Below are 24,580 nucleotides of genomic sequence, written 5' to 3'. Positions count from 1 at the left end.
GGGGGCCACCCTGAGGGGGCTTTCGTAGCAGGAAGCATGAGCTCATGGCAAACTCACGCACTGAGAACCATTCTTCGGCTCTGGGTACAGAAGTGCAAGAGCCCAACTCAGAGGAGGGTGCTTTGTGAGGTCATAATGGCGAGGGGCTTCCAAGGCTTGTCCGTCCCCTCCCATCTCGCTGGAGACAGAGAACCGAAGTCTGAAGGGAGGAAGAAGTTTCAACCAGGGGCCATGACAAAGGTGTAGAGCCACAGCTGGCCAGTTCTCCCAGAGATGAAAGGACACGGGCTACTTTGCTGCAGGCACTGGCCACTCCCTCCCCATCCAGGAAGGTCTCAGTGAAGAAGGCAGCACTGATCCTCACATCCAAAGATCCAACATAGCCCCGCAGTCCCTACTTACTTCAGACCTCACAGACCCCACCGAAACATAACCGTCCTGGGTCCCTCTCCTCACTCAAGGGTGCTCTGATCAACTCATCTGTGCTGTTAACAACTGACAGTGGCTGTCATTGTCTTCTAGGCTATTCTAAAGACTGGTAGGACTATTTTAAAGACAGAGTCATGTGGGAATCTCGGGTTCCACAGGAAGCTGTTGGAGGGGTACTGAGGCACTGTGCTGCCTACACAGCACACCTCCCAGGTCTGCACCCATGAAAGCCCATGATGCCCGATCCCAGAGGCAAAAGACACTGCCCCTCCTGCCTGCATCCATCTTCCCTTCTCCTTCACCCCTGCTCTTTGGCATAGAGTTTGAGAGTGCTAAGTTGCTACAGTCGTGTCCGACTCTTTGTGACCTTACGGACTGTAGCTTGCCAGGCTCCTCTATCCCTGGGATTCTCCAGGCAAGAATAGAGTCTGAGAAGGATCACTCAAATCTAGAATTTCTCAACTTGGGCACCACTGACATTTGAGACAGGATAACTGCTGTGGAGGGATGCCTGTGCCCTGGAGGGTAACTGGCACACCCCTGGCCCCTACCCACCAGACAGAAGCAGCCACCTCCCAGTCATGACAACCCAAACTATCTCCACACATTGCCAAGCCTCCCATCCTTTGTTGGCTAAAATGGTCAAAGAAACAAACAGAACATTTTAGTTTATTTGCACCTGATTAAAACTGGTATAAATCATCATGAAGCATATTTTCCTTGCTTTATTATGTTAGTTACCAACATATTCAACAAAGGTTTTTAAGAAATGACTTAAACCAAGATCACTCCTAATTGAGAACCACTACTCTTATCCGAGTCAGACACGACTGAGCAACTGACTGAACTGAACTGACTCTAATCCTACAAATTCTAAGAGGTCCCCTCTAGGAAAAGCTAGTAAATCATGAAATGTGTGTGATTCACGAGCTTAAATGTCCACCGGTGACCAAATGGCATGATGAAGCAAACCAAAAGACTAAAACTGAAAGACCAGCTTTTAAATGACAAATTTTTGTGCAAGGGACTTCCCTGGTAGCCCAGCGGTTAAGAATTCATCTTTCAATGCAGGGGCTGTGGGTTCGATCCCTGGTCCGGGACCTAAGATCCTACCTGTTGTTGCTGTTTAGTTGCTAAGTCATGTCCCACTCTTCTGCAAGACCAGGGACTGCAGCCCACCAGGTTCCTCTGTCCATGGGGATTCCCAGGCAAGAATACTGGTGTGGGCTGCCATTTCCTCCTCCAAGGGATCTTTCCAGACCAGAGATCAAACCCTTGTCTCCTGCATTGCAGGTGGAATCTTTACTGCTGGGCCACCAGGGAAGCCTAAGATACTGCATGACGGGTGGCAACTAAGCCCACGCACCACAACTAGAGAGCCCGAACACTGCTACTAAGACCCAACACAGCTAAAAACAAATGAATTAAAGAAAATTTTTTTTTCCTTAAATTTCTGTACTAACACCCAGATTCAACTTTGAGGGAGAAAAATAGCCAATATGAAAATAGCAGCAAAATAAGAAAATCTTCACATCCTAAACTCACACTGACAAAGCAGACCACAAAACTTTACCTACCCATGTGAAAAAGCAACTAACACCTGACTGGGAAATCATTTCTTTTACTTATATTTTTGTTAAAAAGTGGGTAATACAGTGATTTGTATCAATTTTAATCAGATGCAATAAGCTTAAAAATATGGTTTATTTCACCTTTTTAGCCAGCAAAGCGTTATAAATCCATGAAACAACAAATTCATATGTTGTTTTTCCTGCTCATTCCCTGTATCTCAATCAGGGAATCAGTTCCTTCAGAGGAGGCATTGTCTCCACTGAGCTTCTCTCCTGGCTTCCTAGGGGTGGGGTTGGGACAGGGAAGCTGCCTGGGAGATAATGTGTTGATTTGAACTTACCTCGGATTTCAGGGTGGTGGTTTGAGCGTCGCCACTTGGAGTGTAACGCGTTTCTGTGTAGGCTGGAGCAAAAAGGTGCCTGAATAGAATAAAAAAAGACATTTGCCTCCTTAGAAGATAGACTTTACCCTCCTGGGAACAGTAGCCAGAGATTCTAACTGAACCTGGTAGAACCACCCCCAAGCATCTCCATGCAGAAGGAATAGGGCAGCCTTATGGAAGGGCTTAATGAATAAAAAGAAAAACAGAATGAAGTTTGTTATGAATTTTGTGTTCACTGGGATCATCAGTTAATTCAGCCACAACCAGATGCTGCTGACCACCAAAGCAGTGATATTAGATCTTAATTTGTTCTGGGTCCTGGGAAGATCATGTGCAAACACACTCACAGAATTTCCCAGGGTCTATGGACCCTACTGTATACCTTAATTGATTATTTTCCCAGCACATCCACTAACTTTTGGTATCAGCACACCAACCATTCTTTAAGGGAATCCCTCCTCCCTGTTGCAGGTTTTGTTAAGATTGACAATCAAGGTACCTTACCTAGCCTTGGCCCATTGTGCAAGCCAAGCCAATGGAGCAATGCCGCAAGAACGTAACAGATGGGAGCCATTTATCTGCTCCTTGTTCCTGCTACAAGGATTCTGGAAGTTTCCTGTGCCCATCTTTTATGAGACCTAATGGTTCAGATTTCCTGTGACCTGGTACTATGTGTTGCCTTTTCAATATTTCTTTTTTTTTCCTTTCTAAAACTGGATGTTGGTTTCTCTCCTGTTACAAACCTCTAGAAGCTGAGGTTAAGAATCCCTCGCCCAAGGCAAGGTGACCCCCGAATAAGGCTTTTAGAATTTCTCTGAAAGTTAAAAGAGAACTAAAAATGCCAAATGGATTCTTCAACTAGTTCAGCCACATTAAAAGCAGAATGAATCTAAAGAAAATCGAGGTCAGGAAGCAAAATGGTTTTTAATGGAAGGCATCATTAAAAATTGGAGTCTAACAAAAAAGAATTAAGTGGATCTATATCTTTTACTATGGAAAGATGTTTAAAATGGAGTCAGATAAAGAAAAATTTCAGGAAAGTATGTACTTTTCAAATCCCTTTAAATGAAAAAGTAATAGCAGTATACCCTAGGGCATGCATTGATAATAGCTGGAGAAGGACATGCCTATCAGTAGTGGTAGTGATCTCAGGGGATTACAGAAGATGTTCACAATGTAAGCTGTATATTTCTGAAAAACTGGTTGATTTAAAAAAATAATCATCATGTGTTTATTTTGAAAACAGAAAATCTAATTTGAAACTGCCTTTTAAAAAAGAAAAAAATACAAGCTGATGCCAGCACAGAAAGCCAAAGGAATCCTCAGGGACCACCCTGGTTTTGTAAGAGGTGACATTTCCCACAAGACAGGGTCACTGAAGAGGGTTTCTAGGGTCACTCCAGAGTCACTTCCAGCTCTAAGTTCTGGGACTCCAGACTCTCAGATTCCCCTTCGCCCCCAGAGTACAGTCAGAAGGCAAATGCCACAAAGATATTCTCCTGCACGATATCAGGCCTTTCAACATCCAGCCTTGAACAAGAAGAAAAGAAACCCAACAGGGAGATGTAAAAACAAAGCAGAGCAGAAAACCTAGTTTGTGTAGAGAAACTCCAATTTACATGGCAAGTTTGGGTCAGTAGCTAAATTGCCAGATTCTTTCTTCCTCTTTCTCCTTAACATCTAACCAGCCAAGGATGTAAGGGAAGAGTCACTCATTTGTCTGAAGGAGATAGACTCTAAGCCCCAGGAGGACAGAGGCCAAGCTGTTTGCTCACCAGTATATACCAATGCTTAACATTTACTCAAAGGAAGGATGTGTTAACTAATTACTGAATGAATGAATGAGTGAGTGAGTGAAGGAGGTAGTCACTGAGCATGCTAAGAGCTTAGGGCATGGTGTGGAATCTGAGAGACTAAGCTTCAGCCCCTGCTCTGACATTTGCTATCTCTATAGCCAGGAGGGAGTTACTTTACCTCTCTGAACCTCTGTTTCCTCTTCTGCAAAAACCCTTCTGCTCAACAGAGTTGTCATCAGAGTAAAATGACATAATGCATGAAAAGAACGTAAAATCAGGCCTGGCTCAGAGTGGAGCTCAGGAAACATTAGTGATTATCACAATTGCTTTCAACAGGGATTGTGATGGGAAGAACTGAGAAAAACTGGCGGAATTTACCTATTTCCTTCCAACTCCCCCCAGCCATTAACTCCCCAGTATATCACTTGAAAGAGGCGAGAAAACAATGAGCTCATTCTGCAGCTCATTTCTGTGGTCTCCTTCACAGACTGCATAATGGACGGCCAGTCAGGAGTTCAGAATCTAATGGTTCATCCCGGGTGCCAGACGTGAATGTTCCCACAGTAAGTGTACTCCTGGAAACACATCCTCAGCCTCTTCTACATCTTGGGAGTTGAGGGGTGGGGTGGAATGTTCATCTAGTAACACCAGGATGATCCAAAAAAGAGAGCCATCCAGACAACCTCAGAGGAGTCCAAATTCTTGTCGGTTCTCAGCCACATGTCCTCAGAAGGGTGAGCATCTTTCTACACCTTCTTGTTCTGAGGTTCTGCCTCTGTCACTCAGAGCCTCAGCATTGAGAGAGACCTCAAGAATCATTAAGCCAAACTGGCTAGACTATGTGTTCCTTGAGAGCAGGGAGCACACGGCTGCCTTGTTCAAGGCTTCTCCTCAGCTCCTAGCACCAGGTAGGTTTATTCTGTGAAAAAGTGGATGAATGGATAAATGAACAAACAAATGAATCCTTTACCTTGTGTAGGAATCTGCCAAATGGCCATCCTGCACTGGACATCTCCAGACCACCCACTCTATTCCTGACCACATACAGTAGTTAGAGAAAGTTGTTACATTGAACCAAAAGCTACCTTTCTCTGTAATCTGTACCCACCGGCCTCATTCTGTCTTCTGAGTCTACAAGAAACAATTCTTCCACCTAACTGCCCTTTTCAGAATCAGCAGCAACAGCATCACCTAGGAACTAGTTTAAAATGCAGATTGTTAAAAAAAAAAAAAAAAACAATGCAGATTGCCCGGCCTCATCCCAGATGGCCTGAAGAACACAGAAACTGATACTGGAGCCCAGTCATCTGTTGTAATAACTCTTTGAATGATTCTCATGCAGAACCACTACCCTAGACCACAAGTTTGCAACATATATTTAAGGCAGGCAAACTTCAGAAATATCCACCTGTCTCATCCATCGCACCCTGTATCTTTCTGAGCTAAAGAAACCCCAAAAAGTTGCCATCAAAATAGCTCATGTGTATTTATTTAAGCGTGAAATCATTTCACCTTCACAACACACCTCTGAGGACACTGCGACCTCAAGACCTGTAACTTGTCCAAGCTGTCACAGCACAGCGTCAGAGGCAGGTTTCAAAGCCAAGTCTGTTCGACCAGACCACTTTTTAAGCAGCTGTCTGCTCTGTCTCTATTAGAAGTGATAGCTGAGTGATAGTTGCTCAGTCATGCCTGACTCTTTGCAACCCCATAGACTGTAGCCTGCCAGGCTCCTCTGTCTATAGAATTCTCCAGGCAAGATTACTGGAGTGGGTTGCCATTTCCTTCTCCAACGGGAGGAAAAAGCATATTAGAAAGCAGAAGCATAAAATGAAAACATCGTCAGCAGTAGTCCAAGGAACAATTTCATCGTGATGACAGCAGTTTTGAGAACATGTGATGCCACAAAAAGGAGGCTCCTGGCTCTTAGATGTGAGAATATATGCAGAGAAGAGCAAAGGGGTAGCAAAGCACAGGGCAAGATAAAGAGGATGGACATGTAAGGACTTCAGTGCTATTTCAGTTGCTTTTTTTCTCAATAATCCTTTCCCCAAATGGGGTTGCAATATTAGCCAGGAAGGTCATCCTTCCTTCTAGAAGCAAAAGGAAGGGTCATGTTTCATCACTACCATCTGTGCAATTGTTCTGATTCATAAAACCCTGCTTTTAAATGCTCCCCAGTGCCCCCAAGCTAGGCCCATCTATGTCCCCATGCCCAGGTGGTGCCTTGGCACTGCTCTAAGCACCAAAGACGATCCCCTCAGAGACGGGGCCGCAGAGCCCCTGAGCAGCCCAGCTCAGCCCAGCCGTTCCTTCTCCAACCACATCTTGTTCTCATCTCCTCTCTGACAAGGGGCTGGCTCAGCAGATCTGCAGGAAGCCGTCTCTCACCACTGGAGTGTATTAGGTTTTTCAGGAAACGAGTTGTGAGTGATGTGCGTCCAGGAAGAGAGAACGACTATCCAAGATTTCCCACCCCGCCCCCTCCTTTTTCTGGCTTTGATGGAAAAGCAGTTTCTGAAGAAGTGCCTCCCACCCCTGCCCTCGGGGCTCACAAGCCCATTGGCAGGCAGAAATCACACCCCATCCCAAGGCTCACTACAGTGCTCACTTTGGGAGGAACCCTGGCTGCCCTGGCCCCAAAGTCCTCAAGCAATCTCCTGACTCTTTGCATCTTCTGAAATCCAACTGGGAAAATAAACTGTCCTCCAACTACTGGACATAAAATGTAAGGTCACTCTTCAGAGAAGGACAACAGAATTGCGCATGGTGGCCTGGAAACTGTACACTCGACCATAACTCACCTTTTCCAAGGCTCACAGTCCTCAAATCCAGAACTGTCCCTTTAATGATTATATGTTATTGTTTAGTCGCTAAGTTGTGTAGACTCTTTGCGACCCTGTGGACTGCAGCCCGCCAGGCTCCTCTGTCCATGGGATTCTCCCAGCAAGAATACTGGAGGGGGTAGTCTTCTCCAGGGGATCTTCCCCACCAAGGGATCAAACTCTCACATCGCCTGCTTGGCAGGCAGATTCTTTACCACTGAGCCACCAGGCAAGCCCTTAAAGGCTATGGACTTGTCAGACCAATTTCAAATGCTTCTTCGAAACTTCTAAGAAACTTCTTCTTAGAAACTTAGAGAACTAAGTTTCTCTAAAACTCCTTCTGGGGAAAGAGAAGTGACAGGACTAAAACAAATTTGCAAAACATCTTCCTGAGTTCAATCCCCCTACCTTGCTACCACAGATAAGCAAATCAGTGAAGACAAAGTGATAACAATTTTCAAACTACCTTGAAAAACAACCTACCCAGACAAGCTCAGCATAAACAAACATTAGTCTGCTCATCCCAGTGGCTATTTTTACTGACACCTCCTTCTCCCAGGTCTTGTTTCGTATCTGGCTCTTTCAGGAGTACTGGGGCACTTATACACTGGTAGTGCTTGGGAGGTAAGCTGTGCTGGTCCCTCTTCTCCTCTCTGGGGGAGCAGCACCCTTATCCCATCCACCTGTGGTGCTGATAACACAGGCTCTTTCATTTCTCACTCATATTCCTAATGCCGTCATTATGGGACTCGCCACAGTAACACAACAACACCCGGAAATGCTGTGGAAAAATATAAAACCCCAGGCCCCACTGGGAATTTATGTTTCTAGAGAAGGACTCAGAAATCTATATTTTTAATAGTTTTTCCAGGTGATGCTTTTTCAGGCTCTGGGAATTCTACTCCATTGTACCAATTTTAACACTCTTAATTCTTTTTCTCATTTCTAGCCTCCTAAAGCACCCTCTCAAAATCTAAAGATGACACCAGCCCGACCTAGAGGGCAAGTCCAGGGCCCAGACAGGGTTGGTTTCAGTACCAGTTGAACTCTCCAGTTGTCATTTCAAACCCTGAAAATGAGGCAAAAGATCACGGTGGTGCCTTTCAATGTTATACAAGAGCACTGACCAACTGCAGACTCTGAGAAGCCTGACTGAGGTTCTTTGGACTCCATGGGGGGAAATGTAGCTTTGAAAGACTATTCACAATTAATTAAGGCAGCTCTTGTAAAACCCTGTAAGAGTAGATGTTAACTTGTAAAAACTTAATAAGATACAACATCGATGCAAAGGATTTCCACCTAACAGAAAAGATAACCCTCAAGGTTATGATACTATTGCTCCTAGGATATTAACCAATTTTATATGTAATTTAGCAATGTTATCTCACCATTCTCTGTCCACTATTGAAATATATATGTATATATACACATATATGTTTCCCTTATCTATCCAATTTTTAAACCAGTTTTATCATTTTGTTGGTTCCCTCATTAATTAGATAAATAAAACTTAGACAAATGCTCACTAGTGAAAAAAAGAAATGTTTTCACTTAAGCCACCTAAACTCTGTTTCCTAGACTGCAAATAAACAATGTGATAATTATGATCTCATAGCCCCACTGACAGGATCAAATGAGAAAATACATTCAAAATACTAGCTATGACATTTTTAAGTTCTGTGAATTTGGACAAATTAGTTAGCCTCTCTCGGAGAAGGTGATGGCACCCCACTCCAGTACTCTTGCCTGGAAAATCCCATGGACGGAGGGGCCTGGTGGGCTGCAGTCCATGGGGTCGCGAAGAGTCGGACACGACTGAGTGACTTCACTTTATTTTTTCACTTTCATGCATTGGAGAAGGAAATGGCAACCCACTCCAGTGTTCTTGCCTGGAGAATCCTAGGGACGAGGGAGCCTGGTGGGCTGCCGTCTATGGGGTCGCACAGAGTCGAACACGACTAAAGCAACTTAGCAGCAGCAGCAGCAGCAGCAGCAGTTAGCCTCTCTGAGTCTCAGTTTTTTCATCTATAAAATGGGGAAATAATAGACTCTACTTCACAGAACTGTTATACAAAGTTAGAAAAGTATCTATGAATATCTGCTAAATAAAATGAACAAAAGCAAAAGAACTCTTTGCAAAGTATAAAGTATTTGTTTCTACAAATATCATTGCTAACATTTTCTCCAGGACTAGTTAAGGTTATGGTTTTTCCTGTGGTCATGTATGGATGTGAGAGTTGGACTGTGAAGAGGGCTGAGCACCAAAGAATTGATGCTTTTGAACTGTGGTGTTGGAGAAGACTCTTGAGAGTCCCTTGGACTGAAAGGAGATCCAACCAGTCCATTCTGAAGGAGATCAGCCCTGGGATTTCTTTGGAAGGAATGATGCTAAAGCTGAAACTCCAGTACTTTGGCCACCTCATGCGAAGAGTTGACTCATTGGAAAAGACTCTGATGCTGGGAGGGATTGGGGCAGGAGGAGAAGGGGACGACAGAGGATGAGATGGCTGGATGGCATCACTGACTGGATGGACGTGAGCCTCAGTGAACTCCGGGAGTTGGTGATGGACAGGGAGGCCTGGCGTGCTGTGATTCATGGGGTCACAAAGAGTCGGACACGACTGAGCGACTGGTCTGATCTGATCTGAGCTATGTGCAGTGCACATGGGCTTCCCAGGTGGTGCGGTTGGTAAAGAATTCGCCTGCCAATGCAGGAGATGCAAGAGACCTGGGTTCAATCCCTGGATTAGGAAGATCTAGAGAAGGAAAGGGCAACCCACTTCGGTATTCTTGCCTGGACAGAGGAGCCTGGTAGGCTACAGTCCATGAGGTCACAAAGAGTCGAACACAATTAAATGACTGAGTGCACACACACATATCTATGAGCACATGGAGTAAAACTAGGTAATTTTCAAACCAAGACAATGGGTTTCTGAGGTTTTAATAATACTAGTCTCTCTCCTTTTGGGTATGTTTGGAAATTTCTATATTCATATTTTTTTAACTAGAGGGGTAATACTAAGCACGTCACAAGCTCCCCAGCCTCAGTTTCCCTTTCTCTCAAATGGAAATGGTGATACCCAGGACATGCACACACTGGGAAGAGCTTTTGAAAAGCAGAGAGTGATATTCTAGTATAATGGCTAGTGTCCATATTTGGGGCAAAATAACAGATTCAGTAAGTAGTGTTTTGTTGTCTTTTGTTTTCAAAGAGCAAGAAATAAAAGGGGAGGAGAGAGCTCAATCTGCCTCAGAACCAAGACTTCCAAAGCAGTGCTCATTTCACCTCTGACTCCAAAGGAATGGAAACAAAGCAACATGCCAAAGGCAAGGACCTAAAGCCAAATAAGGGGCCCACAGGCAGAGGCACTCCTTGAGCAGAGGTGTTTCTCTTTGAGGGAACAGAAAACCAAGGAAGGGGGGGTCTTCAAAGGTTACTTCTGATGTAAAGAGTAGGAGATCTCCTCTACTGCAATCACTCACTTGGGTCAAGCATCGTGGCTGCCAGAGGGCCAGCTCCAGAAGCAGTGCCACAAAGCAAGATGGTGCCACCCACAAGCCTGGCGTAAAGCCAAAGCATGTTGCCTTTCCTCCTATTAAGGAAGTATCCAAACAATGCATTAAATCAACACTGTTTTTCACGGATCGCATCTCATTACATCTTCTCCCAGTTCCTACAAGACCTGGCACCCTTCCGACCAGCTCCTGGTCCTGTGTTTGGCTTTTGTGTTGTTGACCGAAGGATGTTTGGATGAACACTGTTTACTCCTTTGGCCAGCAGGGCCTTCATTTAATCCTCTTCAGGCCTCACTCTTGGCTGCCTCCACGATGAATAACCTGTCTGTGCAAACAGGGCTGACCTCTTGGGGTGGGGATGCTTAACTGTCAGGGACCTAAGAGGCCTGCAGCATGGCTCACTCAAGAAGAGTTTATAAGTTTGTTTTGCAGCGTCCTGTAAAGTACCCATACAGGCACTTAGGGAATTGAATAAGAAGAGTTCGGGGAAATGGGGTACTACTCAGAAGTTTACCACTTCTGAGAAAGCTAAAAAAAAAGTGACTACTGCTTTAGCACACAGTTTCTGGTGAAACCACAGTTACCAGATTAACCCAAAGGGAGGAGTCACTGCAAGAGGCAGTGGTTAAACTGTATAGTAAACTGTGGGGATAAGACACGGGGCAAGAGAAGAAAAGAAACCTCTAAGACCACAGGACCTCTGAAAATATGCTTAGAAAAAGGGAGTAGATAGGCCATCCCATGAATAAAAGCAAACAAACAAAAAGTGAAGACCACAAATGTACCTGCCCTAAATGTGAGTTCCTGATCCCTTTTAGGCTCTGATTAAATATCCCAGTAACTTTGACAAACCTTGCCCAGTGTTTTTCAGCATGCTAAAGGACAAATCACAGCAAATGTACACGTCAAGAAGGTCTGAACTTGGAAAGTCTTCCTAGATCACAGTGGACATGTGTCATCCGAGACTGCCCAGTATCTCTGCCATTTTCCTGCGAAAACAGTGCCAAATTTGCATTTAGAGAAATATTCCCCTCTTGCTGCATGCTGAGCTGGGTCACCTGGAGTTAGTCATAACAAACTAGGACAATCAGGTTTCATTTCACTGAATTTCAAGATGAGTGACACCTGGTGAAAATGATTGGAACCGAGACACACCATTGGTGGCACCAGAAGAGACCACCTGACTTCCTAGACCCTGTCCTTTCAAGCCTTACTTCTTCAGCTTCTCCCTCACTCTATTGCCTCATACCCTGCTCATAAAGCAGTTTTTGGAGAGGAGGAGGATTGGTGAATAAATTTCAAACAGCAACAAAAAAAATCTTTATATAATCAGGTTCTCTGTTCAGTGCTTCCCCTCACCCCACCCTCTACTCTTACCAATGTAGAATTTGAAAAAGAACAAAAGCAACCTACCAACATCACACAATTGTATTTTGCTTCAAAACTCATCAGTCTAAATAAAGTTAGCTAATCGTCAGCAGTAGATAATCCAAGAGTTGGGCCATCCAGACACTGCCAGGAGGCAGAGAGGAAGGATGTTCATGAAATCTCATCAATGAATGCTTATTAAGCAGCATAATATGGTACAAACTACAGGGCACATGACCTCAGGAAGGCCAAGTCCCTCCCGGCTTGAATTCATCATGTACTTGCTCTGAACTCTTGGTACCTCTTCAGAACCTCAGGCCATGCACTTGCAGGGCCTCTTTGGAACAGTCATTCCACAAATATGTACTGAGGCCAATCATGTGCCAGGCACTGTGCTAGGTGATGCAGAGGAGGCAAGTACTGCTTTCCTGCCCTCCACATGGCAACTCGCTCATGAGGATTAGAGGAGGCTGAAGGGGTGGCAGATCATGGCAGCCCGGATGTGTAACTCTAGTGAAAGGATCATTTTGAGCTGAAGGCAACTGAGAAGAAGCAGATACAAGGAAAGTTCCCTGTCCTTCTTCCATTTGCCTAAAAACGAGACATCAGTTCTTGGTCCTCTACCAGGAAAGACAAAAGCTAATCAGCCGAGACAGTTTTAGGCCCCATCAGCCTGGAGACGGTACCAGAGCAATCTACACAACAAATGTTACAAACCAGCCTTTATCTACCGTGCACTTCCCAAATGTTTACCTTCCCACAGTTAACTGCCTTTAGAAGCCTAAAACCTCTTTCCTTTTTCCCACCATTTCTCTACAAATTTATTGTCTTTTGTTGAAGATGCTACAGAAGCCTGACTGCCAACTGCCGCTTATTTTTCTCTGGGTATCTCCCATGTATACACTTTAATAAACTTCTGTTTTTCTCTTGCTAATCTCTTTTGTTACAGCTGAGAACTTAAACAGGTAGTCAGAAATTGATTTCTCTTTCTTTCCAAGACCATCTGTGAAAGTACTTTGAAAACACCAACAGGCCACACAGAAGGTAGATATTACTAGTTGGTCCCTAGAAACCAAGTTTCTGTTTTACAACCTGTCGGGCTGGCCAAAAACTTCCTTCCTTGCTAGAACTACTGCAAACCAGAGCAGCAATCAACTCCCAATTTCCCCTAACAAGCTGCCTACAGCTTTGGAGGAGGGGTGCCTGTGCACGAGTGTGGGTGTGTGGAAAGCAGAGAGAAGAAGAGCTGCCTAGGGGTCAGGGACTCACCATCCTCAACACTGCTGGTCTCCTTTTCCACGGCCATACTCCTGTCATCACACAAAGGAAAGGCCAGTTTAACCTTTGCATTCTTACCGAAGCCCCCAATCCAGCATTAAAGCCAGATAAAGAGCTTTTAGCATACAAGGAGTCTAACATCTCTCCCAACACTTAGAGCCCTCTTTCTCTAGCACTTCAGTCTTTCTCCAAGGGAATCCCTTCCCAAGACTTGTCCTTCCTTTCCCGGGAAGGGGGACTTGGAAAGAGAAACCACGCCTGATATAATACAGCCATTCTACCCCGTGGCCCATCTGGATCTCTCTCCAGGGAGACTGATGCAAGAGAAGAAAACATGGGGGCTGCCAGTTTTCTGCAAACCCATAACCTCAGGGGTGAAAGGAGGAGGAAAAGGGGGCAGTGGGGCACATGGGTGCTATGGAGGGGTCTGGAAGACAGCCATAAGTACAGAAGTCATAAAGACCCCAATTCTCCTTAAACTGGCTGAGGAGTCTGGCTCAGCTCCACCCACTCAATGATATCATTGTTTCCAGCAAAAGTCAATCTGAGAATCCACAAGGAAGCCCTCAGCAAGGCCTCAGCAGTTCCTGGGAGACCAAGTGCTTAGAATTGTAGATAAGGGGGAAAGTCTATATACAAAGAGTGCAAATTATAAAGATAACCAGGGTAAGGACATACTTCGCTTCTGCCAGGACTTTTAGGGTCATGGAAAGAGTATAGGATGCTACTTTTCACATAGATTTTATCAGTGGATTCCCAACCACCACAAGCCTGCAAAGTTGATGACTAGGGGTTATTACCTTCAATTAATGGGAAAACTAAAGATCTGAGAAGAGAAGTGGCTTATCCAAGGTTCTGCTCCCAGCTAAGGACAAACCCTGGGGCTCAAACCACTGTCCTGCTACTTTCTCAAGTCAGGAACCTCAGATTGGCCTTGGAAGCCATCCTCTTCCTCAGCTCATATTCAAGCCATCTCTCAGTCTCCATGATGCCACCCTATAAATATCTCTGGAATTTGACCTCTTTTGCCTGTATCTGCAACCTCTTCCCTAAATTAGATCACCATCATCTCCCCCTCAGGTTCTAAAAAAGCTTTTTGAATAGGTCTGATTACTATTGCCAGTCTTGCCCCTTTCAATCCATCCTCCAAACTTCAGTCTAAGTAATCTTTCTCACATGCTTTGGATGCTGTCACTATATGGCTATTAAAATTGTCTTTGTCAGCTTCCTGTTGCCCTCAAGATACACACCAACCCTTTTAATGAGGCTACAAGGCCCTTCAAGGACTCTCCCCTGCCCACCTGGACCATTTCCTTCCTCTTGCTTTCTAATTTCATCATCAACAAAGGCCTTTGTTCTTGCTACTGGCCCTGGGTGGAACTCACCCCCTTGTATAAACCAACTCTACCACCCCTCTACCACCACCCTACTTCTTCCTTTTACTTTACTTCCTCCTCGAAGGCTTCCCCAGCCCCTGAGCCAGGGTAGGGTCCCCTTCCCCATGCTCCCACAGTACCTTCTACTTCCCCCCATCATAGCATGCCCCACACTGGTCAATAATGATTGGCTTATCTTTCTCCTCCACTGAGCAAGCACCAAGATAGCAGATAGTGTCTTGCTTGCTGTTACTCTTCCAGGAACACCTAGGACCTAGCCCAATGCCAGCCACATAGCTGGTATGCACAGTATTTGTTAAATGAAGGAAGAGAAAGTAAGAGAGACAGGAAGTTAAGAATTCCCAAGGAGTAATCCATAACTGAAGCCCAATACACTGGAGACTCTTGTTAGTAAAACCAGGGATTCTCTGACCCAATAACTGCTTCCAGGTGAGTTTGAGCAAGACCTGCAATTTGCTCCAGGGTACCCAAAAGCCTGTTCATTCAGTATTCAAGGTATTAACCAAAGGTGTGTGTATGTCACTGAGTTCTAAATAGAGACAGAGTAAAGGTTACCTTCTTAAAATCAGATTAAATCTCAGGACAGAACCAGTCCAGAAGCCTCAGAACTGGCCTCCTCCTCCCATAGAGAAAGAGAACTCTTCTCCAGATAATCATGTTCCATTTCCTAAGCACAAATGCTGAAGAGCAGAGATATCCTCCAGCTTACACAGAATCTGGATGAATAATCTAGGCACATCCTTGATGAAAAATTAGGTCAGTAAGGTGGGACTTTAAGCACATCCCCCAAATCCAAATGCATAGGCATACATCAATCTGCATCCTGTTCTCCAGGCCCTGCTTCTCAGGAGACCCCACCCACCCACTCTGAGTTGTGGAAGAAGCTATATTTGCCTTAGACCAGCCCCTCTCAGGCCAAGGCTCCATCCACCAGGTCCATCTCCATTCATTCAGCTCACCCCAAATTTCCCTTCAATGGAGAGAGGTGGAGAAAGAGCTTCTACTCATCGAGGTGTAGGAAATACAGCTCAGCTTTAAATTGCACCTCAAGCCTCTTCCCTAAAAATATCACACCTACCTCTCTGACCATGTGGTTTTACCAGAAGCAAGAGAGAACCCAACTCAAGGTCAAAAATAAGACGACCAAAAAAAAAAAAAAAAAAAAAGTAAACTCTAAGTCACTCAAATCCTCAGGCAGCCCAACTGTGGAAGGGCAAGAAACCCCTTCCCCACTGCCATATACCACTCTTCTGAAACACAATGATTTGGCTAGCTGGAATACTGAATTCCTAAGAGTTTATTAGCACTACGGTTTTGGTTCCTCTAGATCCAGACCAAATATTTATATATTAATTTCTCGGTCTGAATTCCTTTCTCATTCTTCCACTCATCTCTCCTCCCTCCTCCACCCAAAGCCTCCCCTCCTTGCTCCCACAAGACAGAGCTCCAAGGAACCCTCCTTAGGGAAGCTTTCTCTAGCCCCCAACCAGAAATTCTTCCTTATGGCTCCCTCAGCGCTTTACTTTTAACTCTATTAAATAAATCCATAACCAGCCTCTTATTACGCTGTGTGAGTATATTCTCTCCCACAGAGAGTAAATAGCTGGAGGGCAAGGATATGGTCTTTGCATCTACTCCCTAGAACACCTAGCATAGGGCTTTACACAGAGGTGCTCAATCAATATTTGCTGAAATCAATACTTCCAAGATACAGTAATCAAAACAACATGGCACTGGCACAAAACCAGATATGTGGATCAACAGAACAGAACAGAGAGCCCAGAAATAAACCCGCACACCTACCATCAATTAATCTTCGACAAAGGAGGCAAGAATATACAATGGAAAAAAAGGCTCAGCAAGTGGTGTTGGGGAACTTGGACAGAAGCATGTAAATGAGTGAAGTTAGAACACATCCACTCACCCACAAAAATAAACTCAAAGTGGCTTAAAGACTTAAACATAAGACATGACACCATAAGCTCCTGGAAGAGAATATAAGCAAAACAGTCTCTGACATAAATCATACCAATCTTCTCTTAGGTCAGTCTCCCAAGGTAATAGAAATAAAAGTAAAAATAAACAAGTGGGACCCAATCAAACTTATAAGCTTTTGCACAGCAAAGGAAATCACAAACAAAATAAAAAGATAAGCTACAGAATAGAAAAATGTATTTGCCACCGAAGTGATGGACAAGGGCTTAATTTCCAAAATATTCAAACAGCTCATACAACTCAACAACAAAAAAACAAACGACCCAATTCAAAAGTAAGCAGAAGACCAAAACAGACTTTTCTCCAAAGACGACATACAGATGGCCAAAAGCACATGATAAGATGCTCAACATCACTAATTATTAGAGAAATGAAAATCAAAATTACAATGAGGTACCATCTCACACCAGTGGGAATGGCCATTATTAAAAAGCCTACAAAAAACAAATGCTGGTGAGAACGTGGAGAAAAGGGAACCCTCCTACACTGTTGGTGGAAATGAAGGTTGGTACAGTCACCATGAAAAATAGTATGGAGGTTTCTCAGAAAACTAAAAATACAATTATCATATGATCCAGAAATCCCACTCCTGGATACAGATCCAGACAAAACTATAATTCAGAAAGATACATACACAGCAGCCAAGACATGGAAACACTTAATGTCCATTAATAGATGAATGGATAAAGAATATGTAGCACACACTGCTATATTTAAAATATATAACCAACAAGGTATACTGTTAAAAAAAATATTAAAAGATTAATTTTAAAAAGAACTATGTATGTCAATAAGTGTTAACAACATGAAAAAAAAGATGTGGTATATATATATACACAATAGAATACTACTCAACTATAAAAAAGAACAAAATAAAGCCATGTGCAGCAACATGAGTACCACTAGATATTATCATACTAGTGAACTAAGAAAGAGAAAGACAAATCCCATATGATATCACTTACATGTGGAATCTAAAATACAACACAAATGAATCTCTCTATGAAGCCGAAACAGAATTGTGGACATAAAGAACAAAGTTGTGGTTGCCAAAGGAGAGGGACTGGCGGAAGGATGGAGTGGGAGGTTGGGGTTAGCAGTAGTGAACTATTATATATAGAATGGATAAACACCACAGTCCTACTGTATAATACAGAGAACTGTATTCAATATCCTCTGATAAACCATAATAAAAAGAATATTAATAGAATATATATAACAGAATCACTTTACAGTACAACAGCTGTTAACACACTATAAACTAACTGTACTTCAATTTTTTTTTTTAATTTGCTGAAATCAAACTTGTAGAGTGGAGTCAAGTAAGCTCTGGCTTAAAAGGCAGGAGATCCATCAAGTGATGAATGGATAAGCACAGGGTAGTACATTCATACAAGGAATACTATAAAGCAATAAAAAGGGATTAGATACAGATGCATGCTATACAACATGGAAAAAACTCAAAAACATTACACAGTTGAAAGAAGCCAGTCACCAAAAAAAAAAAAAACTGGATAATCTCATTTATATGAAATATCCAGAGTAAGCAAATCTATAGTGACAGCAGATTAGTGGTTGCCTAGAGCTGATGGCATTGGGGAAACGTGGGGAGTAACTGCTTACATTCATTTGCTAAGGCTGCTTTAACAAAGTATCACAGACTTAGAGATTTAAAAAAATAGAAATTTATTATCTCACAGTTCTAAAAAGTTAAACATAAGATTAAGGCATTGGCAGGGCCATGCTCCTTTGAAGATACTGGGGAAGGATCTGTTCCAGGCCTCTCTCCTAGCTTCTACTATTTCCTTGGCTTGTGGCCACATAACTTCACTCTAGTCTTCACATGGCATTCTCCCTCTGTGCACGTCTGTGTCCAAATTTCCCCTATTTATATGGACACCAGTCATACTGGATTAGGTGCTATTCCGGGATGACCTCATTCCAACTAATTACATCCACGATGACTCTATCTCCAAATAAGGACACTGATGTAGAAGGGGTTAGGACTCTGACATATGACTTTGGGGGAACACACTCAACCTGTAACACTGCTAATCACTTCTTTTTAGAGTGATGAAAATGTTCAGAAATTAGAATATAATGATGGCTGCACAACTCTGTAAATAAACTAACAAATACTGAATGGCATACTTATTTAAACAGATCAACGATGTAGTATGTAAGGTACATTTCAATAAAGCTGGTAAAAAAAAAAAAAAAAAAAAAAAAAAAAACCCAAAGTTTGGATTTAAAGCAACTGCCCAAGCTCAGCAACTAACCAGTTAGTGACAGCATGTGAAACAACTTCTCTCAACACAGGCAGTGGGTTTCTTACACAGAAGCCAAAAGCGAAGTGCCTTTATCTGCCTACATGTTCTGTGTAAATTCCCTGTGACCCAATGGTTCACATCTAGGAAGTGATCCTCCAGACGTGCCTCTCAAAGAACATGAAGGTGTCCACTCTAGCACTATTTGTAAAAATGGGGGTGGGGGGAGAAACAAAAGGAAAAAATTGCTTGAATACCCATCAAAACGGGTGATTAAATTAATCATGGCATCTTGATTTTTACTGAATCTGAACAATGGGTATATGAGGGTTCATTATATCATTCTCTCTACTGCTGTGTACATTTGATAATTTTCCATCATCAGTCCAGTTCAGTTTAGTTGCTCAGTCATGTCCGACTCTTTGCGATCCCATGGACTGCAGCACACCAGGCCTCCCTGTCCATCACCAACTTCCAGAGTTTACCCAAAATCATCATAAGAAATTTTAAAAGTTAGTTATGGCATACACATAAAATGAACTATCATACAGCCATTAAAAATGATCCCATAAATTTACATAGAAATATATCCATAATAGACTCCCAAACTGTGGTACAGCCTTTGAGGAGGAATCTGTGGAATGGGAAGCACAATTCGTCAAAAGTTAAAACATGTTAGACATATATGCTATATGACCTTGCAGTTCTACTGTGAGGTATTAATCCTACACTAATACTTGCAAATATGTTTAAAGATTATGCATAAGACTATTATGGCAGCATTACTTGTAACAGCGAGAAACCATTCAGTGGAATGCTCTGTCATCATTAAGAAGAATGAAATAGGTCTATAAATAAACTAATGTGGAAGGGTATTGAAGCCAAATAATTAAAAAGAAAATTACAAATGGTACATAAAGTATGATCTCATTTATTTTAAAACCTTATTTTGTTGTTCAGTCACTAAGTCGCTTCCAACTCTTTGGTGACCCCATGTAGCCCACCAGGCTCCTCTGTCCATAGGATGTGGGTTGCCATTTCCTTCTCCAGGGGATCTTCCCAACCCAGAGATCAAACCGGAGTCTCCAACATTGGTAGACAGATTCTTTACTACTGAGCCACTTGGGAAGCCCAAAACTTTATTACTTGTGTAATTTTTTCTAGAATTTTATTATCAAAGTTTCAAACACTCCAAAAATTTCTTCTGTAATTTAAAAAAAAAAATTGATGATTCTTATGCTGTATTTCAAAAACTTTTTTTAAATAGATAATAAAACTTAAGCTATAGTATGACCCCATTTGGATAAATTTACATGGAAATATATACAGGGTTAAAAAAAAACTATGTAAAATAGTATGCTCATGGTAAATGTTCACTCATTGGATGTCAGCTATCGTTGTTATCTTAAGGTAAACAGCTGATGGTCAAGGGTTCCTCAAACTCAAGAATCAACTCCCGACTTCCTGCAAATACACAGCTTCCCTTTGCTCTGACAAAGGTCCATCTAAGGCCAACAGGGCAGTTGACAGCTTCCTTCCATTCATTTTACCCTGTGCTCCTGCTGAAGGGCTGCCAGGAGAAATAAGCTTGAGACAAAAGAAAACCATGGACATCCTTCCTGGCTACACAGGCAGCCCTGGCTGCAGGTCCCTGGAAGGAGATAGAGCCGGAAATGGTGAACAAATTCTACCTGCTTATCAGACAGTTCAGAGCCTCGCCTAGGGAGGGCACAGATTCTGCAGGCAGAGACAAGAGGTACAGTTTGGCCGACTGGACAACCCTTCAAAGCTGTATTCTGGAGATACAGTTAGGTCAAACTGGGCACAGCGGGGGAGCAGAAGTGAGTTTCCTCCCAGGGGCAATGGACTTTAAGGTCGTCTTCCTAATTACATTTGGAAACCACCTCAGGGGAATTCCCTCTTACTACATTCTTAAATGTTTTTCTCATCCTGCAAAATACAAATAATAGCGACTCTTGGGCTCTCACAGTGCACCATGCACAGAGTAAGTCCTCGAAGAGCACTGCATTATCGAATAACACACCACATCTGACAAGGTGGCCACTATTATTGGCCCCATCATGTGGATGAGGAAACTGAGACTTGCAAAGGTAAAGCAACTTGCCAAAGCTTACACCTCCAGTAGGTACAAGGAGCCAGGCTCTGAATCTAACATGCTGAGGTTACATCATTACAATCCACCAAAATCCAAATCCAACCAGGGATGGCAGAAGGAAAGGGAAGAAGGCAGGCAGAATATCAGAGAACACCAAGTGTTCATCGAAGAGCATACTGAGTAAGGACAGGGCATCCATGAGGCAATCTGAGGCCACAGCTAAGAGCCCGGGCTTGGAGTCAAAGAGATCTAGCTCTACCCTTCCCACCAAGGTGACTGTGACCAACTCGTGCTGCCCCATGCCTCAGGGTCTCCATCTGCCAAACAGGACTAACACAGGTAACGACAACCCACAGGGTTGCTGTGATGATTCAATTAGATGAACTGTGTAGAGACTGCACAACAGAGCCTGCTATAAAGGCATGTCCTACTTTGTAGCTGTTACCATGATTGACGATATCATTATCCCTTTCTGACGATCATTCCTCAGCCAGAAGCTGCCTGAAGGCAGACTGCATCACACAACATGACCCAGAACTCAGGAAATGCTGACAAACTGTAACCACACATGCTATGTCTCAACATGTTTTTCTCTTGTCACTCTTACTTGAAAACACTCACAGGGGCCATATGCAATGGTTTGCATCACCAAGACACTTTAGAAAACATCTGTTCATGATTTTACATTAATGAAAGTTAACATGTACTGAAAACCAGCTTACTTACGCACTGTAATGATACTAAGCACATCGTAATACATTATCTCTAAGGCTCACAAACATAGTGGATTTGTTTCCTGTGCCCGATGCGTAACAAATTACCAGAAACTGGGTGGCTTGAGACAATAGAAAGTTAGCCACTTCCCCGGTGGTCCAGTGGTTAAGACTCCATGCTTCCACTGCAGGGAGCACAGTTTCCATCCCTGGTCAGGGAACTCAGATCCCACTTGCCCCAGCCAAAAAAAGAAAAGAGAAAAAAAGATGAAAAAGAAACCAGGAAAAAAAAATTTTTTTTAACAACAGAAAGTTATTCTTTCAGGGTGCTGGAGGTCAAGAACGCAAAGTCAAGGTATTAGCAAAGCTGCACTCAGTCTGAGATGTTTCATTCCTGGCCTCCCCCACCCTCCAGTGCTGCCTGTATTCCCTGGGTTGTGGCTGCATCACTGCCCTCTCGGTGGTCACAATGCCTTCTCCTCTTTGGTCTGTGAGCACATCTCCCTGTGCCTTCCTCTTACAAATACTAGTGACTGAATTTAGAGCCCACCCAGAAAATCCAGAATCATCTCTTCTCAAAATCCTTCATTAAGTCACACTTAGAAAGATTATTTTTTGCCACATAAGGCAGTATAGTCTCATGTTCCAGGAATTAGAATGCAGGTCTTTTGGGGGGTAGGGAACATTTCTCAGCCTACCTTACCCACAATGAAGTTATTTTCATTTTCTATGTGGAGGTAAAGTATAGTAAGAAACAAACGGACCTGAGTTTGACTCCTGGCTCTGCCTGAGAGTCTCCCCATTTATAAAATGTGAATAATACTCATACCTTCTCAAAAGGGTTGCCACGAGGATTAAATAAGATGGTACGTGAAGTGCCTCTGCACAGTGACTGGCCCTCAGTTAATGCTCACTAATGAGTGAGCATTATGGTGACTACCAAAGAAGAAACAACATTCAGAAGACAAGTGACTTGCTGAAGGCCACCTAACCAGACAGTGTCAGCGCCCGGGATTGAATTTGGGCCCTTCCAGCACCAAAACTCAAGCCTGTCCTACTATGGATTAGGCATTTTGCCTTCAGAATCAACACATCTGTGGGAGGTGGGAGGAAGGCTCAAGAAGGAGAGGATGTATGTATACCTAAGGCTGATTCATTTTGATGTATGGCAGAAACCAACACAATATTGTAAAGTAATTATCCTCCAGTTAAAAATTAAAAAAAAAAATCAACACATCTAGGTTATTACAGTTGTGGGTGCTGCCTGATACTCCCTTCCAGCTACTGTCTGGCTGCATCCACGCAGATCACCATTTCCAGTTACTGAGACTGAGTTTACGCAGTGGACCCTAACAAAGCAGTATCATGTTTCTAATGATTCAGAAATAATGGAGCCCCTGCTTAAAGGGTGGGGCTGAGAATTTAGCTTGTAGAAAGACAACATCACATTGGCTGGCAATCCAGCCTGCAACTCCAGGGGTTCTGGGCAACATGGGAATCATGAGATCAATCTCCATCTACAAAGCTACAGTTGGAAGCTGCATTTCAATCAGGATTATGTGGTCTCTCTGGGGCAAGGTGCCTAACCTAGCACTTAGAATTTAAATCCACTTATGCATTCACTGCCTCAGAGTCAATGCAGCAGGGTTAATTTCAGTTCCTGGTACTTCAAAAATATATATATATTTGAAGAAAATTTCAGCCACTTGGAGGCAGCTCTCTGCGAATTCTGATGTCCCCACCCATCTATCTAACGGTTTCCTCAGCACTGGTCTAACGGAATTATAGGATCTCAGCTGCAGGGAATGGGGAGCCCAGCTGTGTGCTGAGTTTGGAAAAACATTTTGAATACTTTGGATCTGCCAAATACTTGGTTAAAGAACGATATCCTCCAATTTCTTAAGCCATGTGTATTTTAAGTGAAATGTAAGCCATATGTCTGTGACTCATTTAAATGCACTTCAGTGAAGCATGGTTTACTGAGAGCGCTGGGATATGCCTAAGCCTTTCTTAAGCTTCTCTTTGATCCAGGAAATTGAATTCTGCCAACAATAAATGAAGCTCCTGACAAGAGAAGGTCAAAGAGAGCTGTCCTTTATCCTAGATAAGATGTTAAACTCTATTCCTCACCCACAAGGAAGCAGGGAGCCGCGAAGAGGTCTGTGCTCTGGGTGGTATGCAGAGTTTTGCTCCAGATCAGCTATGTATTAATATTACCACCAGGCCTCCTTGGAAGAGAAGTGCAACGGTAAGCAGTGGTGACTAACCCACCCAAACTATTGCTGAGAAAACTCTTCTGCCTTTCTCCCCTTCTTGGGTTCTCCAGTATTAAATACAACTCAAATAGGGTTGAAGAAAAAGAGTCAAGGAGCTGGATCACTCAATTAGCAGTGAACAGCTATTCATTTTCCAGGCTGCAGCTTGAATTCCAGGATAACAAAAAGTCTCCATCCCTAAGATATCTCCGAGGGACTGAAAAGAAGTTAGAGATACGAGGAGAGATGAAAGTCAGAAGTAGTAGTAGGTACAATAACCAGTAAACCTCCAAATACCTAAATTCTGCCTTGACAATTACTATTCCCCCTGAGGTCTGGAGGTAGATATATACACAAAAGAAAACAAATATCCACTCTTATAAGTCAGCCTTGTTCAAACTCTGTTTCTTTTTCTCTAACAGGGCTGTGGTGAGACCAAGGGATCTCTCCCTTTCCCAAGCCAAAATCTAAATCTTAGCATCATTTAGATTCAAGGGAGGAAGTCTGATGAAGAGATGACAGTTCCAGAACGTGTTTAAGGGATGAGCAGAGGGAAGTAGGTGGCTGAAGGTCCTCTAGGCACAGCGCCCACTGGTTGGGCTGCTCATCTGCTTTTGAAGGTGACCTTGAGCATCCTGCAAGCAGGTTCAACAGTTCAGTGTGCCCTCCTT

The 24,580-nt window shown here is 43.3% G+C and overlaps 1 protein-coding gene across 2 annotated transcripts in view; it reads right to left on the bottom strand.

The window, feature by feature from the left end:
* The window catches only part of ADAM19 (ADAM metallopeptidase domain 19), an 89,698-nt gene that overhangs the window by 52,230 nt on the left and 12,888 nt on the right, over positions 1 to 24,580 (bottom strand). For both annotated transcript variants that reach the window (XM_025292331.3, XM_025292330.3), the window contains exon 4: positions 2,342 to 2,420. In XM_025292331.3, coding sequence (XP_025148116.2) covers positions 2,342 to 2,420 — 79 coding nt within the window. The remainder of the gene's footprint in view (positions 1 to 2,341; positions 2,421 to 24,580) is intronic.

The sequence above is a fragment of the Bubalus bubalis genome, chromosome 9 (assembly GCF_019923935.1).
Source record: "Bubalus bubalis isolate 160015118507 breed Murrah chromosome 9, NDDB_SH_1, whole genome shotgun sequence".
In the NCBI taxonomy this organism is placed as follows: domain Eukaryota; kingdom Metazoa; phylum Chordata; class Mammalia; order Artiodactyla; family Bovidae; genus Bubalus; species Bubalus bubalis.
The sequence above is the reverse complement of the archived record's forward strand: the minus strand, read 5'-3'. Positions and strand labels throughout refer to the sequence as shown.